This window comes from Bactrocera neohumeralis, chromosome 3 (assembly GCF_024586455.1).
Source record: "Bactrocera neohumeralis isolate Rockhampton chromosome 3, APGP_CSIRO_Bneo_wtdbg2-racon-allhic-juicebox.fasta_v2, whole genome shotgun sequence".
NCBI lineage: Eukaryota > Metazoa > Arthropoda > Insecta > Diptera > Tephritidae > Bactrocera > Bactrocera neohumeralis.
Genome location: NC_065920.1, coordinates 65093769 through 65120343, shown reverse-complemented (window position 1 = coordinate 65120343; position 26575 = coordinate 65093769). Strand labels below are relative to the sequence as shown.

General features: G+C 34.1%; 3 protein-coding genes across 3 annotated transcripts; 2 read left to right on the top strand and 1 right to left on the bottom strand.

The window, feature by feature from the left end:
• Window positions 1-67: 67 nt before the first annotated feature.
• Window positions 68-24531, bottom strand: LOC126754070 (calcineurin-binding protein cabin-1-like). Its single transcript, XM_050465949.1, has 22 exons — window positions 24342-24531; window positions 24156-24269; window positions 23549-23668; window positions 22485-23482; window positions 22252-22405; window positions 21761-21882; window positions 21543-21659; window positions 20533-20823; window positions 20287-20470; window positions 20030-20186; window positions 19808-19967; window positions 19500-19743; window positions 18928-19427; window positions 18685-18858; window positions 18405-18615; window positions 17031-17262; window positions 16699-16958; window positions 5096-5643; window positions 2619-3015; window positions 2382-2552; window positions 2170-2235; window positions 68-1342 (listed from the first exon to the last, which is right to left on the bottom strand). Exons 1-22 carry the CDS (start codon window positions 24417-24419, stop codon window positions 149-151), a joined length of 6492 nt encoding a protein of 2163 aa, XP_050321906.1. The 5' UTR covers window positions 24420-24531; the 3' UTR covers window positions 68-148.
• LOC126754071 (tyrosine-protein kinase transmembrane receptor Ror) lies at window positions 7456-14299 on the top strand. Its single transcript, XM_050465951.1, has 9 exons — window positions 7456-7777; window positions 7911-7962; window positions 10682-10827; window positions 10884-11525; window positions 11586-11799; window positions 12903-13110; window positions 13173-13620; window positions 13684-13816; window positions 13890-14299. The coding sequence occupies exons 1-9, from the start codon at window positions 7701-7703 to the stop codon at window positions 14127-14129; spliced, it is 2160 nt and encodes a 719-aa protein (XP_050321908.1). The 5' UTR covers window positions 7456-7700; the 3' UTR covers window positions 14130-14299.
• Window positions 24532-25172: 641 nt separating the features above from the next.
• Window positions 25173-26369, top strand: LOC126753039 (proteasome subunit alpha type-1). The gene is made up of 3 exons (XM_050464140.1): window positions 25173-25285; window positions 25342-25977; window positions 26050-26369. The coding sequence occupies exons 1-3, from the start codon at window positions 25283-25285 to the stop codon at window positions 26257-26259; spliced, it is 849 nt and encodes a 282-aa protein (XP_050320097.1). The 5' UTR covers window positions 25173-25282; the 3' UTR covers window positions 26260-26369.
• Window positions 26370-26575: the final 206 nt, after the last annotated feature.

The following is a 26575-nucleotide window of genomic DNA, read 5'->3' as shown; positions in this document are numbered from 1 at the left end:
AATAACGGCGCTTAGTTCAATGACAGTAACGTAGAACGAGGTGTTGCGAAATGAGAGCTTGTACAAATTTTGTTTTTTTTGGTATATATAATTTATTAGGACTTTAGCCTTCATTCAAAAATGTATGCATTCAACTTACAACTTACTATCAGTCTAATATTATAACTTCTGAATTTATATGCAAATTAGTGTTGGGCGAGCTCATTGTTTCACTTTGTTGTTGATTGGCCTTCTTACGTTCCGCTAATTTTTGTTGTAACGTCTTTGTTGGTGTTGTTGGTTGACTGGAAATCGCTTGTGGAGAAGTCAGCGTTGGTGTAAATGTTGTTGGTTGCGTTGTTGCTCCTAGCGCTGGCAACGGAGTAGTTAATGCCAACGAGCTTACCCCAAATTGTTTGAGCGATGCGCTGTTTACATCCATTGTAGGACAATATAATGGATGATTCTCACCAGGCAGTAGCTTTGGTGGTGTACTCATTGTATCCTGTTTTGGCATTTGTAGTGTATTTATGGCAGTGGTGTTGGGTAAAATATTCGAATTAATTGTGTTGATCGGCATTGTTTGTTTCGGCTTACGTTTGGCGGCGGTACGTGGCTTCTGCTGTGTCGGTATTGAAAAGTTTTTTAACTGTTGTGGCTGCGGTGGCTGTTGCGGTTGCGATTGCTGCTGGAAGGTATTACCATCTTGCATTAGATTCATAAACATTTGCATTTGTTGGTTATACAAGTCGCTGCCACCAAAAGTCGCTAACGACGGATTGACAATTGACGCATTTGCGACATTTAACTGTTTACCCACTTTCGTTCCACAACCCTTTGTTGGTTTCGTTTGCGTTGTTGGACTACTCATAGTCATGGCGTAGCTCGCTGGCGGCGCATGCGCGACGGTTGAGATAGCTGGAGTGGCGTTGTAAATGTATGGTTGTACTATATTTGTATCGGTCGGATTGACGCTGACGATGGGCTTATTGCTCGCGGTGACCGTGGAGACGACTGGCATAGTCATTGGCATTGTTGTATTGATGCCGCAAAAAGGTGTAATTGTTATGTCGTAATTAGCCAGTGACTGTGCGGCGCTAATCGATGTTTGTGTCATGGCAGTGGCGTCTTGAGGATTCTTCGTTATTGACGGTGTGATTGTAGTTTCCATGGGTAATGAAGCTGATAGAAATATGGGATTCGGTGCTAACGTCGACAAATTGCTCATTGAAGAGAGCATGGGATTCGGTTGTAGGGGCATTGGTGGAATCGCTGATGGCATTGGAATGCTAGGCATTTGCTCGTTTGGTAAGGCTTGAAACAAGGCTTTATATTGCTCAAGCACTTCCCTCATGAATTGTGGCTGCAAATGAAAATAAAATTTGAATAAAAAAATGAAAACGTAAACTTCGGCTGCACCGAAGCTCTAATACCCTAACATGTGGGTTTTAATAGCATAAATTGGTATAAAGAGAACTTTATCAGCTGTTCGAACAAAGTAATTTTTTCGAAGATGGTGGTGTTGCGCTGGAACATGATCTATGCCGAATTTCGTGAAAATATTTTAACAAATCAAATAGTTTTGGATATAAGATTTTGATTTTGATAGGTTAGTTTGTATGGCAGCTATATGCTATGGTGGTCTGCTCTGAACAATTCGTTCGAAAATTGTGCAGTTTCCTTATAAAATAATACATGACCAATTTCGTGAGGATATCTTGTCAAATAAAAAACTTTTTCATACAAAAATTAAATTTTGATAGGTTAGTTTATATGCCAGCCAAATGCTATGGTGGTCCGATAGGAACTATTCGTTCGAAAATTGTACATTTGCCTTGGAAAATACTCCATGATCGATTTCGTGAGGATATCTTGTCAAATAAAAAAGTTTTCCATATAAGAATTAGATTTTGATTGATCAGTTTGTATGGCAGCTATATCCTATGGTACTCCGATATCGACCTTTTCGACAAATGAGCTGCTTCTTGGGAAGAAAAGAGCGTGTGCAAAATTTCAGATCGTTATCGCAAAAACTAAGGGACCAATTCGCGCATAAACATGACTAAATCGACTCAGTTCGTACCGCTGTTCATGTAAGTATATACTTTATAATGTCTTCGACGTTTCTTTCTGGGCGTTAAAAACTTCGTGGCAAACTGTATTATCTATTCTAACTAGATTTATACTTACATCATGTTGTTTGCTTTCTATAACTTGTTTAGATGCTTCCAAGAGTTGCTGCATTTCTAAAGATAGCTGCAAAACAAATGAGAAAGAAATATTTCAAATTTACATTGAGTTCCACAAGGTAGTATATGTATATTGTTTTCGGTAATCGGATCTCGCAATAGTTTTATTATATGTAATCATGCAATGAATTTCATTAAACTCTAAATACTTACGAAATCTGCTCTAAGTAAATTGCCCCAAATGGATTCACCGGACGTTGTCGGCACCTGCATGCCGCCCATGCCAGGCATATTTTCACTACCAATGCCGCTCTCAATACTTTTGTTAAGACTTGTACGTGCGCGTTGACGCATCGTCAAACCGGGTATATAAACTTGTTTGGGCTGGAAAGTAAAAAAAAAAACCATTGATGTTTGAATTATAAAATGTCGCCAATTTGAAGCACTTACTTTCATGTTGAATGCCTGTACTGTTGGATTTATTAGACTCTGTGATAGATCACAATCGTTGCTATTAATTTTCTCCTGATTGCGACGCGATGCGATTTCATGTAAGCACAGCTTTATAGCCAAATCGAGAAAGTTTAGATTCTCTGGCACATTATCGACTTTATTTTGTATATAAAATTTATAAACATCGATCATAAGATCGGTGAAGAGTGATTCCTTCTGGTTCATATATTTTAAGCACTTCTTATGGACTTTGTATATGTCGATTAGAAGATTTAACGTTTCTACATCATTGCGACTCTCGGCATTTTGCTTGAGTATATCACGCATTATTTGCGCGCAGTAATTCAAAGCTTGTTGGGAGAGTTTCAATCTCTCGCAATCTTTTATGTAACGTCTGAAATGAAGAAAAAAATTGAAAATAAATTAGAAAAGGTTGTTATTTAAAATTAGCAATTGGAAAGTTGAGTTGTGTAGTATATGCAATAATGCCGCTGACTGTCTACGATTAGAAATCGGTTCAATTCAACACTACATGAGGCGAAGGACCATTATACGAGGGTTTTAGAGGAACTTTACAAAACAGCCGATTTTGTATTAAAACAAAAAAAATACCTTAATTTTGACGAGGTAGGAGAACCCTTTATAAATGCAAACGTTTCCGTACAAGAAGTTGATTTTGAATGATCAGCTTGTTGTTGTGGCAGAAAACATTTCGGATGTAATTTCGGAAATGGTGCCGAGTTGATAGTCCGTGCCGGTTACTTAATCGGGAACGGTTAGTTTGTATTGCAGCTATATGCGTCCATCGTCCCGTTTACGAGACGCAGGTCTCTGCCTGGCTTCAAGAACCTAACACTCGGGGGCAGAGAGATAGAGATGTCGGGTGCCATGCGCAAATGTCCGACGGCGGCACTTGAAGTCTTGCTGGAATTCACCCGTTACACCTAGTAATCAATCAAGTTGCCAAACACACACTGCTCTAAATGACAGCAGAAGAGCTTGGCAAAGGTAAGGTAATCTCTTCCCAACATATGAATGGGCTAGATAATCTAATCTAATGAATGGGCTAAGTCGCGTCATACCACTGGCTCTTCTCCTTAGGAATAGCATTACCAAAAAGGTTAACTTCACTAGGAAGTTTGAGATTACCCTCAGCAGTAATGTCGAGCGGCACTAAAAGCGATCTCCTCCTACGAGATCAAGTCGCTGCTAGTGCAGGAGTGCAGAGAAAGGCTGAACAGCCTTGCGGAAAGAAACCAGGTGCACCTAATTTGGGTGCCAGGTCACAAAGAAATCGAGCTACTGATTAGGGACAGTACCATAAAGGAATCATGTGGTATTACACGGACGCATGCAGGTTGCGAAAACATCAGGTTCAAAGTTGTAATCAACCTCCCCAGAATTGGCGCATTTTATAGGGGTCGTTAAATAGGATCATCCACAAAACAGGATTAAGGCCCTCGGATCCTTCAGGAATTATCGGCTAGTAAAATTTTGGAATTCATTTGGGTGCCAGGTCACCAAAGGTCGCGGTGAATAAAGCCGGCGATTGATGAGCTACTGATTAGGGACAGTACAATCATTTGGTTCACTGACGGCTCGAAAACATCACAAGGAATTGGCGCATGGGTCGAAGGATCATCCACAAAACTCTTCATATGGCTAGTTATTTGGGTGCCAGGTCACAAAGGAATAGCCGGCTGATGAGCTTGCCTGCTCCGCAGCATCCACTAACATAGTAGAACCGTAATCTTTCATTGTGGTTGGTCCCCACACCAACTCTGCTCCGCAATGATGAAGCATTCGGTAAGGAGAAGCATAGCCAACAACTCCCAGGCATACGCCATGGCAAGTTGCGAATGGGTAATCAAACTCCCAAGGAAAAACTCAAGCTACTTGTCGCTTTCTATATTGGCCACCTAGGCCTAGCCTACCAGACAATACTCTATCATTGTCCGTTCGACTGTCGTGTCTAGGATAATGTTAGAATGTCGGATGAACCGAATCCGAATCACATCTATGTTGGTGGAACTAGAAGCAAGTCTACGATACTGGAACATTTTCGAATTTATATTCGAACTACAATTGTTGGAAAATTATTTATGTAGCTGTAACTAGTAACACAAGGTGTTCGTTACCGTAGTCGTCCCGCGCAACCAGCGAAAAGAAATTCGAAATTTAAAAACTCATTGACATCAGTATATAGCCAACATTGCTTTACAATGTGTAGCCCAGAGGACTACATAAAGAACTTCCTGGACTTGATAATATATGGCTTTTGTATCGTTGTGCCTTCAACAATATAAAACACTTTTTTAGACCCGATTATTAGAAACGTTTAATGGAGAAACGGCTTTCTTGAGTGTACCTCGAAAGTGGGGTGGGTTTTAATCTTCAATTCATTGAACCAGCCGTCCAAGGTATGCTAAAGACCTGTTAAACGTATAACACTAATATAATTTTTTTACACTTACTTATCTTGCTCGGGAGTCTTAAAAAGTTGCAGTCCCACGTCGATAAGTATTTTGTGATTTTTAGTTTCGTACAGCAATTCAATGGCAATTGCTGCGCATTTACCCAAATGCGATGAGAAATTTCCAGGACGATCGATTTCCGACGACGGTATACGCCAAATACCGTTAAATATGTTATTCCATTTTCTATCGTAAAACACGCCATTAATTTGATTCTCCAAACTGGTTTTGTATTGACCCATCAAGAGCTCTTCGCAACGTTGTAGATTTTTGAAATTTGCCAAGGGCGTGTTCTTGTAATGGTAAGCCAGGCGATAGATCGATTTATAGTGTTCGGGAAACCGTGTGACACACTCCTCTAAATTTTGCACAACTAGTTTATAGATATTCTCCACTTTATATGCAGGATATGGTGTATTTAGTTTCTTTGAGTCATTGGAAGTGCCATCGGAATCTGAATCCGAGTCGGATGATGATGAGTCCGTGCCACTGGTGACCGATGTTGTGCTGCTGGTTATTGTGGTTGTTGTGACTGTAACACCGCTTTCCTGAAAACAATAAAGTGTAGTAATGGATTATTTTATGTTAACTTTTTCACTCGTTCAAGAGTGAGAGAAAATATAAAGAGACTGAGTTACAAAGAAAGAGATAGATTTATGTAGAGCAACAGCCTGAATTTAGCATAGCACCTAGAGATGGTGAACCCGATTTCCCAGTCAATGACAATGGAGTGGACGTTCCATTGCCCGACTATGAAGAAGTTCGAATAGCAATTACCCATTTGAAGAACAACAAAACGGCGGATCCGATGGATTACCGGCCGAGCACTTCAAATACGGCGGCGAAGAACTGATAAGGAGCATGCATTAGCTTTTTTGTAGATAATGGTCGGACAAAAGCATGGAATTTAAGTGTCTGTCCAATCCACAAAAATGGAGAACTCACAATCTGCGCCAATTGGGATAAGCTTTCTCAACATCGCATATAAGGTTCTATCAAGCGTACTGTGTGAAACACTGAAGCCCACCGTAAATAAACTGATTGGACCTTATCAGTGTGGCTTTAGGCCTGGAAAATCAACAATTGACCAGATATTCACCATGCGCTAAATTTTGGAAAAGACCTGTAAAGAGGATCGACACACCATCCCTTCGTCGGTTTTAAAACTGCTTTTGACAGCACGAAAAGGAGCTGTCTTTATGTCACTATGTCTGAATTTGGTATCGACGCAAAACTAATACGGCTGGCGTTGAGCAATACCAAAAGCTCCGTCAGGATCGGAAGGACCTCTTCGAGCAGTTTGATACCAAACGAGGTTTCAGAAAAGGCGACTTCCAATCCTGCCACTTCTTCAATCTACTCGCGGAGATCGAGCTGCAGAATTAATTGGATAAGGTACCATCTTCTATAAGAGTGTACAGCTGGTGGCGTACGCTGATGATCATTCATTTCTTTCTTCAGACTGGATGAGGAAGGAAAGTAAATGGGTTAGGTAGTGAACGAGGGCAGGACGAAATGTATCCTGGCATCAAACAAATAGTCGTGGCATTTGCGACTTGGCTCCTACGTCTATCTTGGAGCCAGTATTAATACCAACAACAATGTCAGCATCGAAATCCAACGCCGAATAACTCTTTCCAACAAGTGCTATTACGGACTGAGTAGGCAATTGAGAAGTAAAGTCCTCTCTCGACGAACAAAGACCAAACTCTACAAGTCACTAATCATCCCCGTCCTGCTATACAATGCAGAGGCATGGACGATGACGACATCTGATGAGTCAACGTTACAAGTTTTCGAGGGAAAGGTTCTGAGGAAGATTTATGGCCATTTGCGCATTGACAAGAGTAAATACCGCAGTCGATGGAACGATGAGCTGTACGAGATATACGACGGCATTGACATAGTTCAGCGATTAAAAGATAGCGTCTACGTTGGCTAAGTCATGTCGTCCGAATGCAGGAAAACACTACAGCTCTGACAGTATTCAACGCAGTAGCCACCGAGGGATGCAGAGAAAGTGGAAGACCTACACTCCATTGGAAAGACCAGGAGGAGAAGTACCTGGCTACACTTGGAATTTCCAATTGGCGCCAAACAGCGAAGAGAAAGAACGACTGGTGCGAGTGTAAGCTCGGTTATAACCGCGTAAGCAAAGTCTACTCCAATAAAGAAGAAGAAGAATAAATGTATAAGGTATTAAAGAAACATCCTTAAACTTCGAAATGGCAATACTGCTACACCTAAGCACATACATACATACATATGCAGGATATTTATGTACAAGGGTTGAAATTAACTTCACTTCCGATATATATTTAAGGGTGGAATATATTACAATTGCTTTGTTTCACCAAAAACTCAGTGAATGTGTTCGCCTTGCAAGTTTTTGTGAATAAAAATGGCTTTTCAAACGAAATAATGAATTAAAATTTGCAAAAATAAATAAAATTTCAACAGAAATCAACAGAAATATGCATTTGGAAAGGACTACTTCCGGCACAATTGTAAAAGTTGAAGCAATAATTTCGAAATACGAAAAAACGGGATACTAAACAAAAAGGCTAACAAGCGCTGGGGCGACGTTTTGCAGAATATAAAGAAAATGTTTACAAAGAGAATAACATTTATGTTAATAATTTCGGTGCTGAATGTTTGTGGTTCCGATGTGCAGGAAAATGGGTTAGTGTTCAAGTGGCTGAAGGCATATTTATTTTTAAATGTTCAAGAAGAACTGTAACTAAAAATGTGTTTAATATAAATTGTTGTTGTATTGACTACGGCTATTTATGTATTTATTTATTTCCTTCCCCAGCCTAAGTTTTGCTGCGCTAACAGAGAATACAGCAAAGACGCACAATGAGGAGGTGAGCAAAGCATAAAGCAGACAATTATATATTTTTTGAATGAAAGTAATTAAAGTAATTTAGGCTGTAATTAAAGCATTGTGTGTGTATGTGTAATGTGAAAAAGGAGTGAAGTGATAAGCGCGGAACTATACATACATACATATGTATGTGTAATAAGTATCCAGGCATGCATTTATGTACATATGTATGAAAGTGCTTATGCTTATTGAGCAATTAAATAAAGCGCAGTGCATTGACACAAGTCAGCTCTAAGTTGTAAATGAAAGACAGTTTTCTTTGTTGCGGTTTTTAAGCCAGGTGTATGTGCGACCACATACATATTTACATACATATGTATGTAGCATTTGTAATGATTGTGTTCTCCAGCCTCGAATTTCCGGTATTTTTCTGCAAGGATATGTTAAAAGCTACTTGTTTTTGTTGTTGTTGTAACAGCAGAAATCATACACTAAGCTCTTTAGACTACATAGAAAGCGTTTCAATGTTCAGTCAATGCCTTTGTTAGTGCAGTAGCAGTTATTCGGAAAACTTGCGTGGTGACCCACGTAAATTGAAATACAAATAGTGTTAAAATTTCAAATAAGCACTGCAGAAGTATTCAGAAGGCTTAATTTTTCACTTTTTCTTGCTTGTTTTGCTAAAAATTAGTCAACTATTATTAAAATTTCTTTTAACCAAAACAAAAAATAAATCAGCATTTCAAATAAAAATACATATACTGTTAAAAAATAGAAATTATAATTATTTTTTAATTATTATTTTCTAAATAATTTTTTTTAATTAATTTTTTTATTATTTTTTTATATATAAAATTAACAAAAATAAATTTGAAATGAAGAAACATCAATTGTTAGAAAATTTTAAACTAGAAATATTAAAAAAAAATGTATATTTTTTATTTTTTAAATTTTTTTTGTTTTTTAATTATTAATATTTCAAATAAAAATACAAATACTGTTAAAAATATAAATTAGAATTATTTTTGAAATAATCAATTTTTTATTTATTATTTTTATATATAAAATTAACAAAAATAAATTTGAAATGAAGATACACAATCTGATAAAAAATTTTAAATTAGAAATATTTTAAATAATTATTATTTTTTTAAATAATTTTTTTTAATTCATTTTTTTTTATTATTATTTTTATATATAAAATTAACAAAAGAAATTTGTTACAAAATTTTAAATTAGAAATATTAAAATAAAATACTTTTATTTTTAATTTAAAAAAAAATTGTTTGTTTTTTAATTATTAACATTTCAAATAAGAAAACAAATACTGTTAAAAAAAGAAATTAGAATTAGAATTTTTGAAATAATCATTTTTTTATTTATTAATTTTATATATAAAATTAACAAAAATAAATTTGAAATGAAGATACATAAACTGTTAAAAAATTTTAAATTAGAAATATTTTAAATAATGTTTTTTGAATTCATTTTTTTTTGTATTATATTTTTTATTTGTACATAATAAAAATTAACAAAAGAAATTTGAAATAAAGATACATCAATTGTTGGAAAATTTTAAACTAGAAATATTAAAAAAAATTTTATTTTTAATTAAAAAAAAAAAAAAATTGTTTTTTAATTATTAAAATTTCAAATATAAAATAGAAATTAGAATTATTTTTGAAATAATAATATTTTTATTTATTATTTTCATAAATAAAATTAACAAAAATAAATTTGAAATGAAGACACATAAAGTGTTAAAAAATTTTACATTAGAATTATTTTTTAAATAATTTTTTTTAATTATTATTTTGTAAATCTTTTTTTTAATTATTATTTTTATGTATCAAATTTATTTTTGTTAATGAAATTTTATATTGCTATTAAAATTTCTTAAAAAAAAATTTTAATTAAATCTCAAAATTTGTTTTCATAAAACTTTTATAAAGCCTTACAAATTTTCAAATTCTGTATACAAAAATAACAAAAACAAATTAGTATTTTAAATAAAAACAAAGAAGGAAGAGCTATGTTCGGGTATAACCGAACATTTCATGCTCTCGCAACTTGCAAGGATTAAAACCAGGGAAGTACCTTCAGTTAAATAAGGCCTGTTAGTTATATGAGGTCTAAAAATGTGTTATATGAGAACTAGGCGTGGCTGTAGTCCGATTTCACCCACTTTCATACTGTAATATAAAAAATATTAGAGGAATGTCCTATACCAAATTTGGTTCAAATCAGTAGGGCGGGTCTCGAGATAATATGTGTTATCTCCTAAAAGTGGGCGGTGCCACGCCCATCGGCCAATTTTCACACCGGCTTTCATAAAGCTCTCTCATGCCATCTGGGGGTTAAAATTTAGTGTCTCTGCCGCATTTAATTATTGATTTATTGCGTTTTTAGTGGTTTTTAATATTACCGTTATATAGGGGAAAGGCGGTGTTACCATCCGATTTCATCTGTTTTCACATTGTCGATAGGAGTTCTTATAATATTTGCGTTAGGCGAATTTGGTTGTTTTTTTAGAGAGCGGGCCACGCCCACTTTTCCGAAGGTGTACTTGGTGGGTTCACATATCATTTCACCTTCTTAAGCATACAAATATTACAACGAATTTAAAAAAAAAATTGATATCTTTAAAGCATACAATTTCAGCCTGTAGAATTCTATAAGATTTCATTAAGCAAATATTTTATTTAAATTAAAAAAATATTATTAAGTTAAAATTATTTAATTTCTTTAAAAATATTCAGATACCAGCCGGCATATGTCAAGTCTATTACGGCACAGTATGTGAGAAGTACTTAAAGAACCAAAGCGTCTTCGTACCGCCAAATCTGTCACTCAACGAAATCGAAGAGCGTTTAAAAGCAGCCTATGGTGTTATAAAGGAATCCAAGTATGTAGATATAAATTAAATATATATATTTATTATTCATTAACTATTAATTGCAGGGATATGAATCCGAACTGCCGCGTATACGCACTGCCAAGCCTTTGTTTCAGTTCACTGCCACTCTGCCGCACGCCGGAACGCACAAACTTACTCTACTTCTCCAATCGCGCCGCACAAAAGGAACGCAAATCGAAAAAGAATAATGCCACACACGAGACAAGTGCCAGCACTGAAAATCATTTAACCGGCTATCGACGACCGCGTTTTCTCGACAAAAAAGATCGACGTTCGTTTCTGAAACGTAAATCGACCATAGCTTACGATGATGTCTTCTCCGCAGAGATTTCAAGTCAATATCCACCAACAAGAGAATCGGAAAATTTACGCCGCATTTGTCGTGACGAATGCGAATTGCTGGAGAATGAGTTGTGTCAGAAGGAGTATGCCATTGCCAAAAGGCATCCGGTTTTGGGACAAAAACTACCATTGGAAGAATGTCAAAGTTTGCCACGTTCAAATGATTGCTCATCGTTGGGCATCACCATCGATGTAAATCCCGAACAGGATTGTTATTGGGAGAATGGTGCTGGTTACCGTGGCACATTGGCGTGGTCGAGCACCGGCAAAACATGTCTGCGTTGGTCTTGGTTAATGAAGGAGATCTCAGACTTTCCAGAATTGGCGGGACAAAATTATTGCCGGTAAACATAGTTGGCTATTTATTTATGCGTGAAAAAGTAATATTTATTTTTGCTTTGTAGCAATCCCGGCAATGTGGAGGAGCGACCTTGGTGCTTTGTGGATGACAAATCGTTTGAGAAAATTATCGAATTATGTGATATACCAAAATGTGCGGATAAAATGTGGTTCTACATCTTTGTGACAATTGGCACTGTAATTGGTTGTGTTATATTTTATATGGTCTACGTGTGTGTGAAGAAGCGACGGGAGGGCGGTATGACGAATATACAAAATGTGAGTAGACAAGACCAGACAAAACGTTAACTTCGGCTGCACCGAAGCTTTAATACGAAACAATATATAACTATTATTATGATTGCGCCGAAGCTACAATACCTCTCACAGGTGTATTTCTTATAGCATAAAAGGTATAAAAAAATTAATTTCAATTTTGATGGGTTAGTTTGTATGGCAATATGATATAGTTGTCCGATCCAAAGAATTGGTTAGTAACATAGTATTGGACAATAATTCTTGCCAAATTTAGTGAAGATATCTTGTCAAAAAAATTTGTTTTCCATACAAAAACTCAATTTTGACTGATAAGTTTGTATGACAGCTATATGCTATAGTGGTCCGATCTGAATAATACGTTCGAAGATTGTAGCATTGCGTTGAAAAATAATGTATGCGAAATTTCATTAGGATATCTTGTCAAATAAAAAAGTTTTTCATACAAGAACTTGATTTTGATCGATGAGTTTGTATGGCAGCTATATGCTATAGTTGTCCGATTATAACAATTTATTCGGAGATTGTACAGTTGCCTTAAACATTAGTCTATGTCAAATTTCGTGAAGATATCAAGTCAAATAAAAAAGTTTTTCATACAAGAGCTTGATTTTGATCGATCAGTTAGCATGGCAGCTATATGCTATAGTTGTCCGATTATAACAATTTATTCGGAGATTGTACAGTTGTCTTAAACAGTAATCTGTGTCAAATTTCGTGAAGATATCTAGTCAAATAAAAAAGTTTTTCATACAAGAACCTAATTCTTATCGGTTAATTGTAGGGTAGCTATATCTGATAGCGATCCGATAACGGCGTTTTCGCCAAATAAGCAGAAGAAAAGAACCGTGTGCGAGTTTTCAGGGATGTCTGAGTAAAAATATGTTATTTTGAAGTTAATATTATATTATATGAAGTCATGATAGGGCCTGATCTGTGTGGCTTAATTTGAGGTGATAGTTGTTAGTAGCAATTGTCTTGCCTTTTTTTCACATTTAGCTTTAATAAATCATAAAAATGTCAGTAACACTTTTTGAACTTGAAATTCCGCTTAAACTGATTAATAATAAAAAAAAATAAAATAATTTAATATTACTCTCACACAGATCAACACACCAAATGCGGATAAGAATATTTATGGCAACTCACAAGTGAACTCATCATTGGAAATGACACGTCTGAATAGCAATACAACGAATGAGCAGCAGCCCTCTATGTTTTCACAAAATCTCGAGAGAAGCTCATTGCTGCGTGTGCCACAGTACACACTGCAAGATATGGAATTTGTTGAGGAATTGGGCGAGGGTGCATTTGGTATGTTAAAATGAATAAATTTTATACGACAAAACCAATAATAAATACCACATGCATTACAGGCAAAGTGTATAAGGGTCAGCTGACACAAATGAATGGCGAGAAAATATTCGTGGCGGTTAAGGCGTTAAAAGAGAATGCCTCACTCAAAACACAACAGGATTTTCGACGTGAAATCGAATTGATCTCCGACTTGAAACACGACAATATCGTTTGCATTTTGGGTGTGGTGCTGAACAAGGAGCCATACTGTATGCTCTTTGAGTATATGTCGAATGGCGATCTGCACGAGTTTCTCATCGCCAATTCACCGAGTGAAAATAAGTCGCTAACACAGTTGGAATTCCTGAAGATCTCACTGCAGATTAGTGAAGGCATGGAGTATTTGTCCAGTCATCATTATGTGCATCGCGATTTGGCGGCACGAAATTGTTTGGTTGGCGATAAACTCACCGTAAAAATTTCCGATTTTGGACTCTCTAGAGATATTTATAGCTCTGATTATTACAGGTAATGTTTGAAATTATTTATAACAATGTAATAATAAATAAAAAATATATTATTTGCCTGAAGGGTACAATCGAAATCACTATTGCCGGTTAGATGGATGCCATCCGAATCGATTTTATATGGCAAATTTACAACTGAGAGTGACGTTTGGTCCTTCGGTGTGGTGTTATGGGAGATTTATAGCTACGGCATGCAGGTGATAAAACTACGCCCCCCTTAAATGCATTGTTTCGACTATCGACTAAAAAATCTCTTATTTCATTTTCCAGCCATACTATGGGCATAGTAATCAGGAGGTTATAAATTTAGTACGCTCACGACAATTACTATCGTGTCCCGAGGCATGCCCGACAGCGGTTTATTCGCTTATGATCGAATGCTGGCATGAGCAGTCCGTGCGAAGACCCTCCTTCTCGGAGATCGCTCATCGCTTGAAGGTGTGGTATCAAGGGCAAGTCAAGCTGAACTCCACACCGACACTAACAATTAAGGCTTCCCCGAATACTTGAAATTTAATTTAACATCAAATATTTGTACTCTTTTTATTATAAAAATCAAGTAGTCTTTTGGTAATATTTGTACATTTATACTACGTATACTGTATAACACATACGATATGTAAAAAAACTACAAAAAAACATTTCATGCACAAGTAAGAATTTAAAGAAGGCAAAAAATATATCAGTAAACTCTTTAAGATTTCTTGAAAAAAAGTATGGAAATGAATTTTATTTGGCAAACGGGAATTATTTTTAATTTAGCATTTTTTCACCGAAACATTTTGTTATCGATTGAATGTTTAGTCGAAGTGTCAAAAAAATAGTGCAGAAAATACGATATTAACTCGGGAATGGACCACGGACACCAGGAGTTGAATAAATTCTCTTTAAATCATTTTTTTTTACCTAGGGCTACTAAAATTTCTCTAGAAATTAATAGATCCACAGTCCATATACAGAGGTGTCTGTTTTGAAACTTTAATTTAAATTTGAAGGAAATGCACCGATTTTAATGAAATATAACGGGTGATCCAAGTAGAGCTATTTTTTTAATAATCTTTTTTAACATACATATCACACGTGAGTCGTGTGAAGCAGTCATGTTATTTTTGTTCAGCATTGTTTGGCATTTCATCTTGGAAAGATTTACGCCTGAACAACATTTACAATTCTTTCAACTTTATTGCGAAAATTCAAGTTCTGTCAAGAATGTGTTTCGTGGCCTTTGCTCAACTCATGGTCAACATAATCGGGCTACTGAGCGTACTATTCGCAACACCCTTATCCATCTTGAGACTCAGCAGTCACTATTGGATAATATTCGACCGAATAGACCACGTCCAGCCAGCAATAAAGAAAATATAGCAGCTGTAGCTGAGAGTGTACACGAAGTGGAGAGTCGATTGGGCGCCGTTCGCAGCAACTCGGACTGACGTATGGACTGACTTGGCGCATTTTACGTCGAGATCTTGTGCCAGAACTAAAGCCCTCAATCTTCCGAAGCGACATTACTTCGCTCTACGGTCTCTTGAAAAGTTCCAAGAAGATTCGACGTTTTCGTGCCAAATTTGGTTTAGCGATGAGTCCTATTTCTGCCCAAATGGATATGTAAACAAGCAAAATTGCGGCATTTGGGACGAAGAGCAACTTGAACAGATTCAAGAGCTGCCATTTCATCCAGAAAAAACAATGATGACTTTTAATGTGTTTCCTCAAAAATACTTTTCTTGATGTGGTTTACATATTTAAAAGTTTAGACCTTAAAATATGCTCTTAAATTAATTTTTAAAAATTCGAATTATTTTCCAAGATACAGCAGATTTTGTGACGTGGCCTCCAAGCCGGACGAAATAGTTTTAACGCGTTTTCTCGAAAATGTGGTTGACATGATAACTCAAGTTGTAACCTTTGAAATTTGATAAAAAAAATTTTTGTTATACATCTCTCTATTACGCCTGCCTCGGATTTTGGAAAATTTTAAGTACTTTTTAAAAATTTTAAAAAGTCAAAAAAGAAGGGAGTAAATTTTTTTAAAGTCAACGCCATTTTATGAAATATTTTTTCTTTGAAAAAGGTCAATCCAATAGCGACATCTTTAGTAATGAAGATTTTTTTAAATTTGATTGTTTTAGAACACTACAAGTGTTGGAATCATGTCAACCAGAAAGCACCGTCTTTTTGCAGCCTACTGCACTGTCTTGTAATTCGACGATTTTTTATTTTTATTTTTGTTTTTATATACTTGAAAAGTCAACAAAAATCATATAAAAATGCATAGTAAACATGTTTTTCTTGTTTATCTTGGTTTGAAAAACGCCTAAAATTAAGACTCTAGACCAAAATACCCCTAACACTTTTTTTATTAACCTCAAAATTTATGTGAAAAATTCAAATAACCAAGTTTTGGATTTTTTAGTTTTATCTTTTACAACCATATTTTTCCTTTACGAAAGTTGGGTTAAACTGACATTTTTATGCCCGAAATATTTTGTAATTTTTTTGATTTCAAATATTAATTTTTTCACTTTATTATGACTTAGTATAGGGTAAGAACGCTAATTTTCAGTCAATAATTCTCCCCTCAAAATATCTGTTTTTTTTAAGTGTGTGGGTCCCTCAATGAAATCTCTACTTATTGATAGTGTATAAAAATATACATTGCATTGCCAGGTTTTTTCATTAAATGCAAAAAAACTCAAGACCTATGGTGTTTTTCAATGGTTTAATGCTGTTTTGGATATTTTAACACAGTTACTTTCTGAATATTCCACAAATTCGTTTGTTCCAAGACTAAATAAATATTTGCATATTATAAATCACATTAAACGCTCTTTCTGAAGATTGTAAAAAAAATTGAGCGCAATTATAAATGCGATCCTTACTAAAAATTAACAGTATTTCAGCTCCAGTGTAGTTTTAAACACACATAACCTCACTTTTATGTTACATTATGCAATGTATGATTAAATGCACACATATATTTTCGCAAAATTTTCGTACTTAGCACGTTACGTATCTTAATTCTTTTTCGCATATATACGCTTAAAGAGTCATTAGTAATAGAAAAAGTTTCACTTACCTCCGACTCACGGCGTGAGGGATTGCTTTTACTAACCGCAGCTTTCTCAACATTCAACTCTTGTGCCTGCACAGCAACTTTGGGTGCTTCCTTTGGGCAGTCTTTGGAGTTTTGTTCTTCTACTTCTTCTTTCGTTGCCTCCGTACGCGTAGCCGGACTGCAGTTTGCACCGTAATTCGGTTTCTTGCAAGTTTTCGCCATTTTAGCTTGCTCACTCTTGTCAATGACTACTTTGCGCTTCAACGCATTTAAACTGTTGCCTGCAAGTTTAAATAAAATATGATTTTTTTATAAGATATACATATATGGTACATGTATAACTATTTATTTACCATCGATTTTTGCTTTATTAAAAGCGAATGGACTGCTTGCCAAGCTCTTTAAAACGTTGCTTATATGATTACCAATATCGCGTGAAATTTCCTTTTGGTTTTCCATGAACTTTATGATCGATGCATTTGTCCGATAGAAAATTTCTAAGGCCTCTACAGACAGCGTTGTTGGATTGCTATGATTAATCTTGATGGGATAAGTAGCATTGCTTTCATACAGATTGTTGGCAGCCTAAAAAGAAAAATGATTAGTGAGGGAAATTTTGACGTCTCTAAAAAACTCTTAAAATAAAAACGTAAATATGTTTAAAGAAAAATACTTCCAAATAATGTTTAGGAAAAAATACCCTCAAATAAAAATTTAAATATTTTATATGAAAAAATACCCTCTAACAAAAATTCAAATATGTTTTAGGAAAAAATACCTTCAAAAAAATATGTTTAAAATGGGAGGAAAAAATACCTTCAAATAAAAAAACAAATATGAAAAAAACTCTTCAAATAAAAGTTCAAAATATGTTTAAGAAAAATATCTTCCAAATATGTTTTGGAAAAAAATACCTTCAAATAAAAATTCAAATATGTTTTGGGAAAAAATACCTTCAAATAAAAATTCTGATATGTTTTAGAAGAAAACACCTTCAAATAAAAGTTCAAACATGTTTTAGGAAAAATATCTTCAAATAAAAATTCAAATGTGTTTTAGGAAAAAATAGCTATGTACAAATAAAAATGCACATCATATTTTCTAGTAAAAATTCAAATAAGTTTTAGGAAAAAATACCCTGAAATAAAATGTCAAATATGTTTTAGGAAAAAAATACCTTTAAATACCTTCAAATAAAAATTCAAATATGTTTTAGGAAAAAAACCTTCAAATAATGTTTCAAATATGCTTTAAAAAAAACCTTTAATAAAAAATTTAAAATATGCTTTAGAAAAGTTTTCTTTAAAAATAGTGTTATATGTTTTAAGAAAACTACCCTTACATAAATAAAAATTGTTATATGTTCTAAGAAAAAATACCCTCAAATAAAAATTCAAATATGTTTTAGGAAAAATTACCTTTTAATAATAATTCTAATATGTTTTAAGAAAAAATACCTTCAAATAATAATTTTAATGTTTTAAGAAAAAATACTTTTAAATAAAATTTCAAATATTTTTTAGGAAAAAAAATCTTCAAATAAAAATTTTAATATGTTTTAAGAAAAAATATCTTTAAATAAAATTTCAAATATGTTTTAGGAAAAAATATCTTCAAATAAAAATTTTAATATTTTTTTAGAAAAAATACCTTCAAATAAATATGCAAATAAGGTGTAGGGAAAGTACATTAAAATTAAAATAAAAATATATTTTAGGAAAAAATACCTTCAAATAAAAATTCAGAAAAGTTTTAGGATGCTCTTTTTGCTTTTCAGCAATTTTGCCCAACATATACTGGCATAACCATTTCTCCTCATGTGAGTCTTCATTCTCCTCGCCTTCTGTTTGCTCAGTGTTTTGTAAAGCAGCAGCCAAGGAAAAGCAGTTGTGTGCTATATTCAATGCGCGACCTTTGCGCGTCTGCAGCAGTGATGATCTTTAAAAATAAATAAATGAAACAATTAATAGTAATTGACGCAAGTACTGTTATGTGAGTGTCGCTTACTGCTCGGCTGTTAAACTTTCGGCTGAATTCTTGAGTTGTCGTGAGCAATACGAATGCATTGTGTAGGTGAATGAGCCATATTCTATCCAAAGCAGCGTTTGTTGACGATTCAAACAAATGCACATTTCGAAACAGCGAATTGTATCTTCGGATTCGGCTAATACATTATTGGGACTGAAACAAAAACAACAAAAAAGTGAGGTTAGGATTTAGTTATTTGCAAATTAAACTAAATATGCTTACTTGAGAGGAGTCAATCCGTTAAGTCTTGTTTCGATTTTACTCGCTTTAGACAAGGCCATGCCGGCCCACGAATCGAAACGTGTGGGACTTATTGTCAAATCCAAAGTATAGTACTTGATAGCTTTCGAAAAGTCGCGATTTTTGAAATAATAATCAGCTAGTAAGTAGAAAATGCAGCGTATTTTATATGGCAGTGAAGTATGCGCTGGTTCTAGTGTTTCAAAATCATTTCCTTTAATGAATTCTAATATCTTCGTTGTGGCAGGCGTCGGATCCAATTCGTTCGGCATTAAGGCGACAATTTTTAGGAAAAATTGTTCCAAATCAGCTGTTATTGAATCCAATTTATAAGAGTTTATTTCAGGTAAGCATTCCGGTTTGTATAAATCGAATGCTTGCACTGCCTTCGCCCAGGTCAATTCAACATTGGTTGCCTCATGATCCTCTAGATGGCGTGAACGCGCCTTCTTTTGCGGATAACCGTACAAACAAAAAGTCACCTGCGAATTAAGAGTATATATATAGTTTAAATACGATTTTATTGCGAAGCATTGCAGTCGTTTGCCACTTACTTGCTCCAAATACTCGTAGAGTGTATCGCGACATGAGTCATAGAGTGGCGCTCTGATTATCGGCACAATGACATCCAAAATATAAAGCAAAAAATCGCCATTGTTACGCGTGCAAGCTTGAAATTTGCCCAAAAACTCGTGTGCTGTAAATAATAACGTAAATGAACCAGGCAAAGGCTCTTCTTCCTCCTCAGCATTGCTACTAGTTTTGCATTTAGCCACAGTTAATGTGTTATTCTCATCACTAAAAAGCGTAAAAATTGGATTAAATATTTGTTGCTTATATACAGGGTTATTAGTATACTTACCTCAACAGAATTTGATGTAAAATAACGAAAGGTCGTTTCATGTTGAATTCGTGCTCCGGATTACTGTTCTTATCGATGGGCTGATTTATATCCAGATGAAAGGACAACACGCAGATCGTATTCTGCACGAGACGAGCCAGCGTCTCGTCAAGACAAAGCACTAAATATATTTTATATTACTATTTTTTCATCAATTTAGTTTAACTCTTTATAATAACTTACAAATATCGGTGCCTTCGTTTAAAATTATTACTTCTATATATGAATATATATAATTTAGTCCAACCGACCACAATTCCTGCTGACGAATTTTGCTTGTTTCCTTCATATATTTAACAACGGTAAAGTGCAAACATTTCTCAGCCCATTTCATACAGTCCTAGAATATTAAATTTTAAAAGTTTTTCAGTAATTGTAAAATTTTTCTTTAATTTTTAAATGTGTGGTTTGCAATTTACAACCGCAGAGCAAGCACTGACCTCAAAAGCAGCCATATTCCATAACGATTGTAGTAGAATTTCGACTTGAGTTTTAAAATTTTTCACCCAATTTTCACAGTTTTCGATTTCCACATCATTGCATAAGTTTTCCGTTAGTATTTGCACAATTTCTGGCCATTTTTCATCTTCAAACAGTTTGGGTATCTTGCTCAATGAAATGCGCCTGAAAATATGCTTGTTATATATTGACATATAAAAAATTCAAATTTGAAATATAAAACGTACCTTTTGAAATCTGTTATGGTTTCTTGCAGCACATATTTTGTTATGCATTTTGAGTTTAAATTCGGTAAATGTAGTATATATTCATTATCATCGAAAAGTGTGATTATTTCTGTTTGGTTCTCCAAACAAGCAATACATTTCTCCAACTCATTGCGTATGTCAAACCAGAGGTACTCTAAATTGATCAGACGTAATTTGTATTGATTGAATGCTTGGCCGAGCGCTACCAAAGCAGTGCCGGATCTGAAGGCCAATTGATCGAAGACCTGCTTCCATATGGGTGAGAGATCGCTGGAAAAAATATACGGGATATGATATTATGAAGCTTTTAAGGTTAAAATGTAAGTTTTCGAGAATAAAGTTTTTATTTGATACTCTAATTTTTTTTTAATAATTTATGATTTTTTTATTATAAAGCAATTAAGACTAAAATTTAAGTTTATGGTAATCCAATTTTTTAATTATTTTTTTTATTAATTTAGGCTTTTTTTATTATAACGCTTTTAGGACTAAGTTTTAAGATTTTGTCACTCCAATTTTCCATTTAATTTTTTTTTTTATAATTTAGGCCTTTTTTTATTAAAAAGCTATTATGACCAAATTTAAGTTTTTCATACTCAATTTTTTTAATTTTAAAATATATTTTTTTTATTTTGATTATTTTATTATAAAGCTAATAAAAGAATTTAGTGTTTCTTACTCAAATTTTTTAATTAAAAAATATTTTATCATTTTTTATTTCTCATTTTGGAATTAAAAATTAAATATATGATTTTTAATTCTGATGTTCGTAATAATGTATTAAATTTATAATTTTTAATTCTGATTTGAATTTAAAAATTATTATTTGATTTTAAAAAATTAAATTTCCAATTTAAAATTCAAAATTTTTTAATTAATAATAATCATGTTAAAAAATCATCGTAAAATGCAGCAATCGCTATTATATTACACAGAAATTATATTATTCCATTTACAAGGTTGTTTACTACAGACTCAGAAATACTTACGCATCCTGTGACATTTTGATAGTATAGTCGAATTCTAGATAAAGAATCGAGATTCGGAAAAATGTTTCAATATCTTCAACGCTCTTCTGATTCCATGGTGAACAATCAAAATTATCCCTTTTTAAATAAAAAAATAAATTAATTTGAATTATAAGTATATGTATGTAAAATCTATATCTATCTCAATAAAAATTTCACAAAGCCAATATTTAACTCACAAGTAAATACAAAATATCTCCAGATATAAAACGCGTATGTCATCAGGCACACCTTTTGTCCAGAAAGATGAGATGCATTTGAGCCATTCAAAAACCAAAAGTGGAGGATCCAGAGTTTTGGCCTGTATAGTTGATATAATGAAAAGTAAAAAATAAATAAAAACAAGACAAAACGTTCACCGAAGCAATAATACCCTTCAGAGGAGCATTTCTTAAGCATAAAAATATATAAAAAGATTTTTATTTTGATTTTGATCAGATCAATTTCAAATGGCTATGTCAATCACCAGATGACTATATCGCGTGTATACAGACAGACGGACATGTATGTTTTTGTTGTTGTAGCGGCAGAAAATATGTTTGAAGTAATTTCGAGGAATGGTGCCGATTTGATAGTCCGGATAAAAATCCTGGTTCAGTTGAATTTCATGACAAACTCTGTTACGGGTATAATTTCTTGTATATACATATATGAAAAATGTCAATGTTACCTCAATTTTCGCAATAAACTCATTAAAAGCTTCACGCGTTATTTCCTGAAACGTTTCATTTGGCATTATTTCACTGCAAGTTTTGCATTTTTCATCACTAATTTTTTCGTTGTTGTTAACAGTACCAAAAGGCCACTCTGTATCCAAGTTAACACTGAAACAAATTATTAATAATGTAAATAAAAAATTTATAATCGTATATAATATTTCAGCGGCAGTCACAACATACTTACCTCGCATACTTGGCGAAAATCTTTCTTAGTATGCCCTTTAACGAAGTATCCACTTCGACACGATCTGTTGTGACTTTTTTTCGTGAATTGTAACGTCGATTTTTGTGCCAACCCCATTGCTCTAGAAAATGTAAATCACTGCAACGTCTACGTGGTTTGGGCTTATTTGATTCGGAATTGTTAGAAGATTTCTCATAATTATCCGCTTCGTCTGGTGAATTTTCCGATACTTTCTTCGTTTGCTCTGCATCACTTGTTGGTGGTGTATTGTTAACGTTGGACTCTGCTGGCGCCACATTTGTTATATTAGTGCTACTTAACTCTGTGTCTGGTACTACTTCCATGTTATCGTTGGAATTACTACTGGATGCAGCGCTTATTTCAGTTTGTACACAACTCTCTTGTTGTGTAACATTTTCGATTTTACACGTATTATTGCTATCAGCCAATATATCTTTTAAACTTAAAAGTTTAATTAATATTTTGCCATTTTCTTGCATATACTGATATAACGCTACTATGTACTGTCCGAGAGTGACCCAAGTTAATTCTTTAACACAGATCTTTTGCACAATTTCATCAGGCAGTGTAAAATTTGTGGTATCCGTTTTTGAATCATCGTTGCGGTAGTTGCGCGGGAAAGCACTCTCTTTTGTCCACGTAGAGCGGGGTTTCAAACTCTTCGGTATTGGTCCATACATATCTTCACAAAGCGGCATAGATGATTTAAAAGTATCAGATATTTCGTATAGAATTTTGGCAGCGCGTTCATAGGTGGGATCTCTGGTGTATAGCTTTAAAGCGTAGCCATATGCACCGATTATATTATGATTCTCACACAGAGTGCGTAACATTCCATCAGCGGCACTCCAATGTTGTGCATTGCAGCGTAGGCAACGCTCAAAGGCGAACTCGGCCAACTCTATTGCATTTAGCTTTAGTGCCAGTTGACCAAAACGATGCATGGTGTGTACATCTGTGTCGTCTAATTGTGTAGCCTAAAATGATTATGTTTTACGTTAAATTATTGGCTTAGCATATGTTATAAATTTTTCTAGAATTACCATTATGTAATGCTCCAAAGCCATTTCATTCTCTTCTTTCTCCTCGTATATGAAAGCAATATTTTTATGACAATTGTATCGAATCGTACGTAGTTTTCCATTTGGATCTTCCTCAAGAAGCTAGAAAATGTAATGATGTTAATCGTTTTAATAAATATAAAATAAGAAGAAACGTTAACGCCGGTTACACCGAAACTATAATACACTTCACCGAAAAAAATTTTCTCTAGGTACAAGTACTTGATTTCGCTCAGTATCTGCGACATTTATTTTTAGATGTTACAAATTTCGTGAAAAAATTAATATACCACTTAATTAATGTTATATAACTATCACCAATTTCATTATTTCTAGTTAAAATTTAAGCAAAAAATAATATTAACTATCAGTTTGGGGTTTCACATTGAAAAATTCTGAGTTCAAAAAATGACACCTTGATATCTCAACAAGGACATTCGCAGAAGAAACACAAGCCCACTTTGATTATTTAATTTATGTCATTGAAAATTGGCACAGAAGTATACGTTGTCTTGTCTTGTTGACCGAATTATTTCTTTTTAGATGCACTATTTAACAAACTTTGAAAAGTGTAAACATTTAGGCAAACCTCATTGAGCACTTGAGTTTCCAACAGCTGACTTAACAAAGAAAGGGCCGACTTTACATCTCCCTTCCATTTTAAGTTGATTGCCTTCAAATATTCGGCTTCTGCGATTGCTTCCTGCAATAAACAAAGTTTTTTAAAAATAAACAAAGTAGGATTAACAATAAACAAACAAAGAAAAAATGTTACCTGCGCTTCCTTTGTAACCACAATTTGGTCCTCGGGCTCTTCATTGCATTCTTCGTTAAGTGCAACTATTCTAATCATTTCTTTACCTTTTGTTACTCTGACTCTGCAAATATATTGACTTATATATTTAATGCGAATCGCAAACAATATTTATAAAACGAAACTTTCGCATATTAGAGATGTGAAGATATCAAAGTATTTAACCGGCATTAAAAATGATAGTGCAAACGATAACTAATCGATCAATTTTTATCAAAACATGGATTTTAAAAAATATGTATTAATTTATGAAATATAAATATACCCTTTTTAATGCTAATCAAAATGTATGTTGATGAAATGAAGGGCATTTCATATCGTATTCATAAAAAAAGAAATTATATTTCTATAAAAAAGCTGTTACTTTATATCACTCTGTTAGAGTCAGTTTTTCCAAAGATCGTAAGAATTTTAAAAATATCGTAAAAAAACATACACACACAGAAAACTTTTAACAGTGAGAATATATACTACATCGAAGAAATTCACTTCGTGAAATATTAACATTGTTTAAATTGATAGCAGGAAGGAGTCTGTAGAGTATACATTAACATTATCATGTTAATATCATCAACCAGAGACAATTGTTAAGCAAATGTTATGGCAGATTTCCAAATTTCTCTTAAGTATTCACAAATTTCTCAATCTAAATGATAAAATAAAATATTTATAGTAATTCAATAGAAATGTATAATTTCAAGTTCTTTAAACAAAAGTTAGCGTTAAATTAATTTAAATGCATAATAGTCTGGCAGTACTGAACCGTTTATCGCCACCCTGTGTTATTCATTCTCTCCATATAATAATTAAATAAGCAAGTTTATTATTCATACTGAATTGGCGACAAGCATTGTCATTTACTATTTGCCGAATCATTGTAGAATTTTTCTGTATTAACAAAAATGGTAAGAAAGTACTTGCAAATAGTGTAAATTTAAATAAAATTTAATTATGTTTACAGTTTCGAAACCAATACGACAGTGATGTTACTGTGTGGAGTCCGCAGGGACGACTACATCAAGTAGAATACGCCATGGAGGCAGTAAAACTTGGTTCAGCCACAGTTGGCTTGAAAAACTCAGACTATGCTGTGTTGGTTGCTTTGCGTCGTGCCGCTTCTGAGCTTTCTTCATCCCAGCGTAAAATTATACCAATTGATGATCATTTGGGCATATCCATAGCTGGCATTACAGCTGATGCACGCGTACTTAGTAATTATTTACGTACGGAATGTTTAAATTACAAGTATGCTTATGGTGCCAGATATCCGGTATCACGTCTCATTTCGAATCTTGGCAACAAAATGCAAGTAACCACACAACGTTATGATCGTCGTCCATATGGTGTGGGCCTTTTAGTAGCCGGCTATGATGAAAGAGGTCCACATATATTCCAAGTAGATCCTTCGGCAAACTTTTTCAATTGTAAGGCGATGTCGATTGGATCGCGGTCACAAAGTGCGCGTACATATTTGGAGCGTAACATAAGTTCGAAAGGTCGTGATTTCGTTTGCACAAAAGACGAATTAATTTGTCACGGCATACAAGCTATACGTGGTTCACTGCCCAATGACGAAGACAGCGAGTCGCCTCTGCTGGTAAATTTCACAATATAATGTCGTCGTGTGTGTGTGTATCTAATTTTTCTTTTTATTTGTTCATTCATTTAGAACATCTCAATTGCAATTGTTGGAAAGGATCAACCATTTAAGATATTAGATGACGTTGAAAGCAAGAAATATTTAGATATGGCGAAAAAACTGCCAGCACCACCAGCACCAAGCGATGATGTACCATCTACGGGTGGTGATGATGATGAAGATAAACCGGGCGATGCGCCACCAGATCCACAAGTGCTTGTAGGAACAATGGAGCGCTAAAACATAATTGTAAATGTTGTCGGTGCATTTCAGTTAAATAATATTAATAATAAAAGAAAATTTAATTTTGTGGAATGCTGTAAGCTCTGTAATTTTTAAATATCTCGGAAGTTGTGTGTTTCATTTAAAGCGTTTCTATACGAAAGGGTTAAAATTGCTGGAATGAATAATTTAGTGTTTGTTGGTCCTGTAACGGGCTAAAAAATCATATACGAGCGAAACTATCTGCTCCGTTTGTGTTTTGGAGTTTACGTTACTCTTTTGGAATATTTGATTTCTCTATAGTCCAAAGTGAGAAGTTTCCGCAATTTGAATG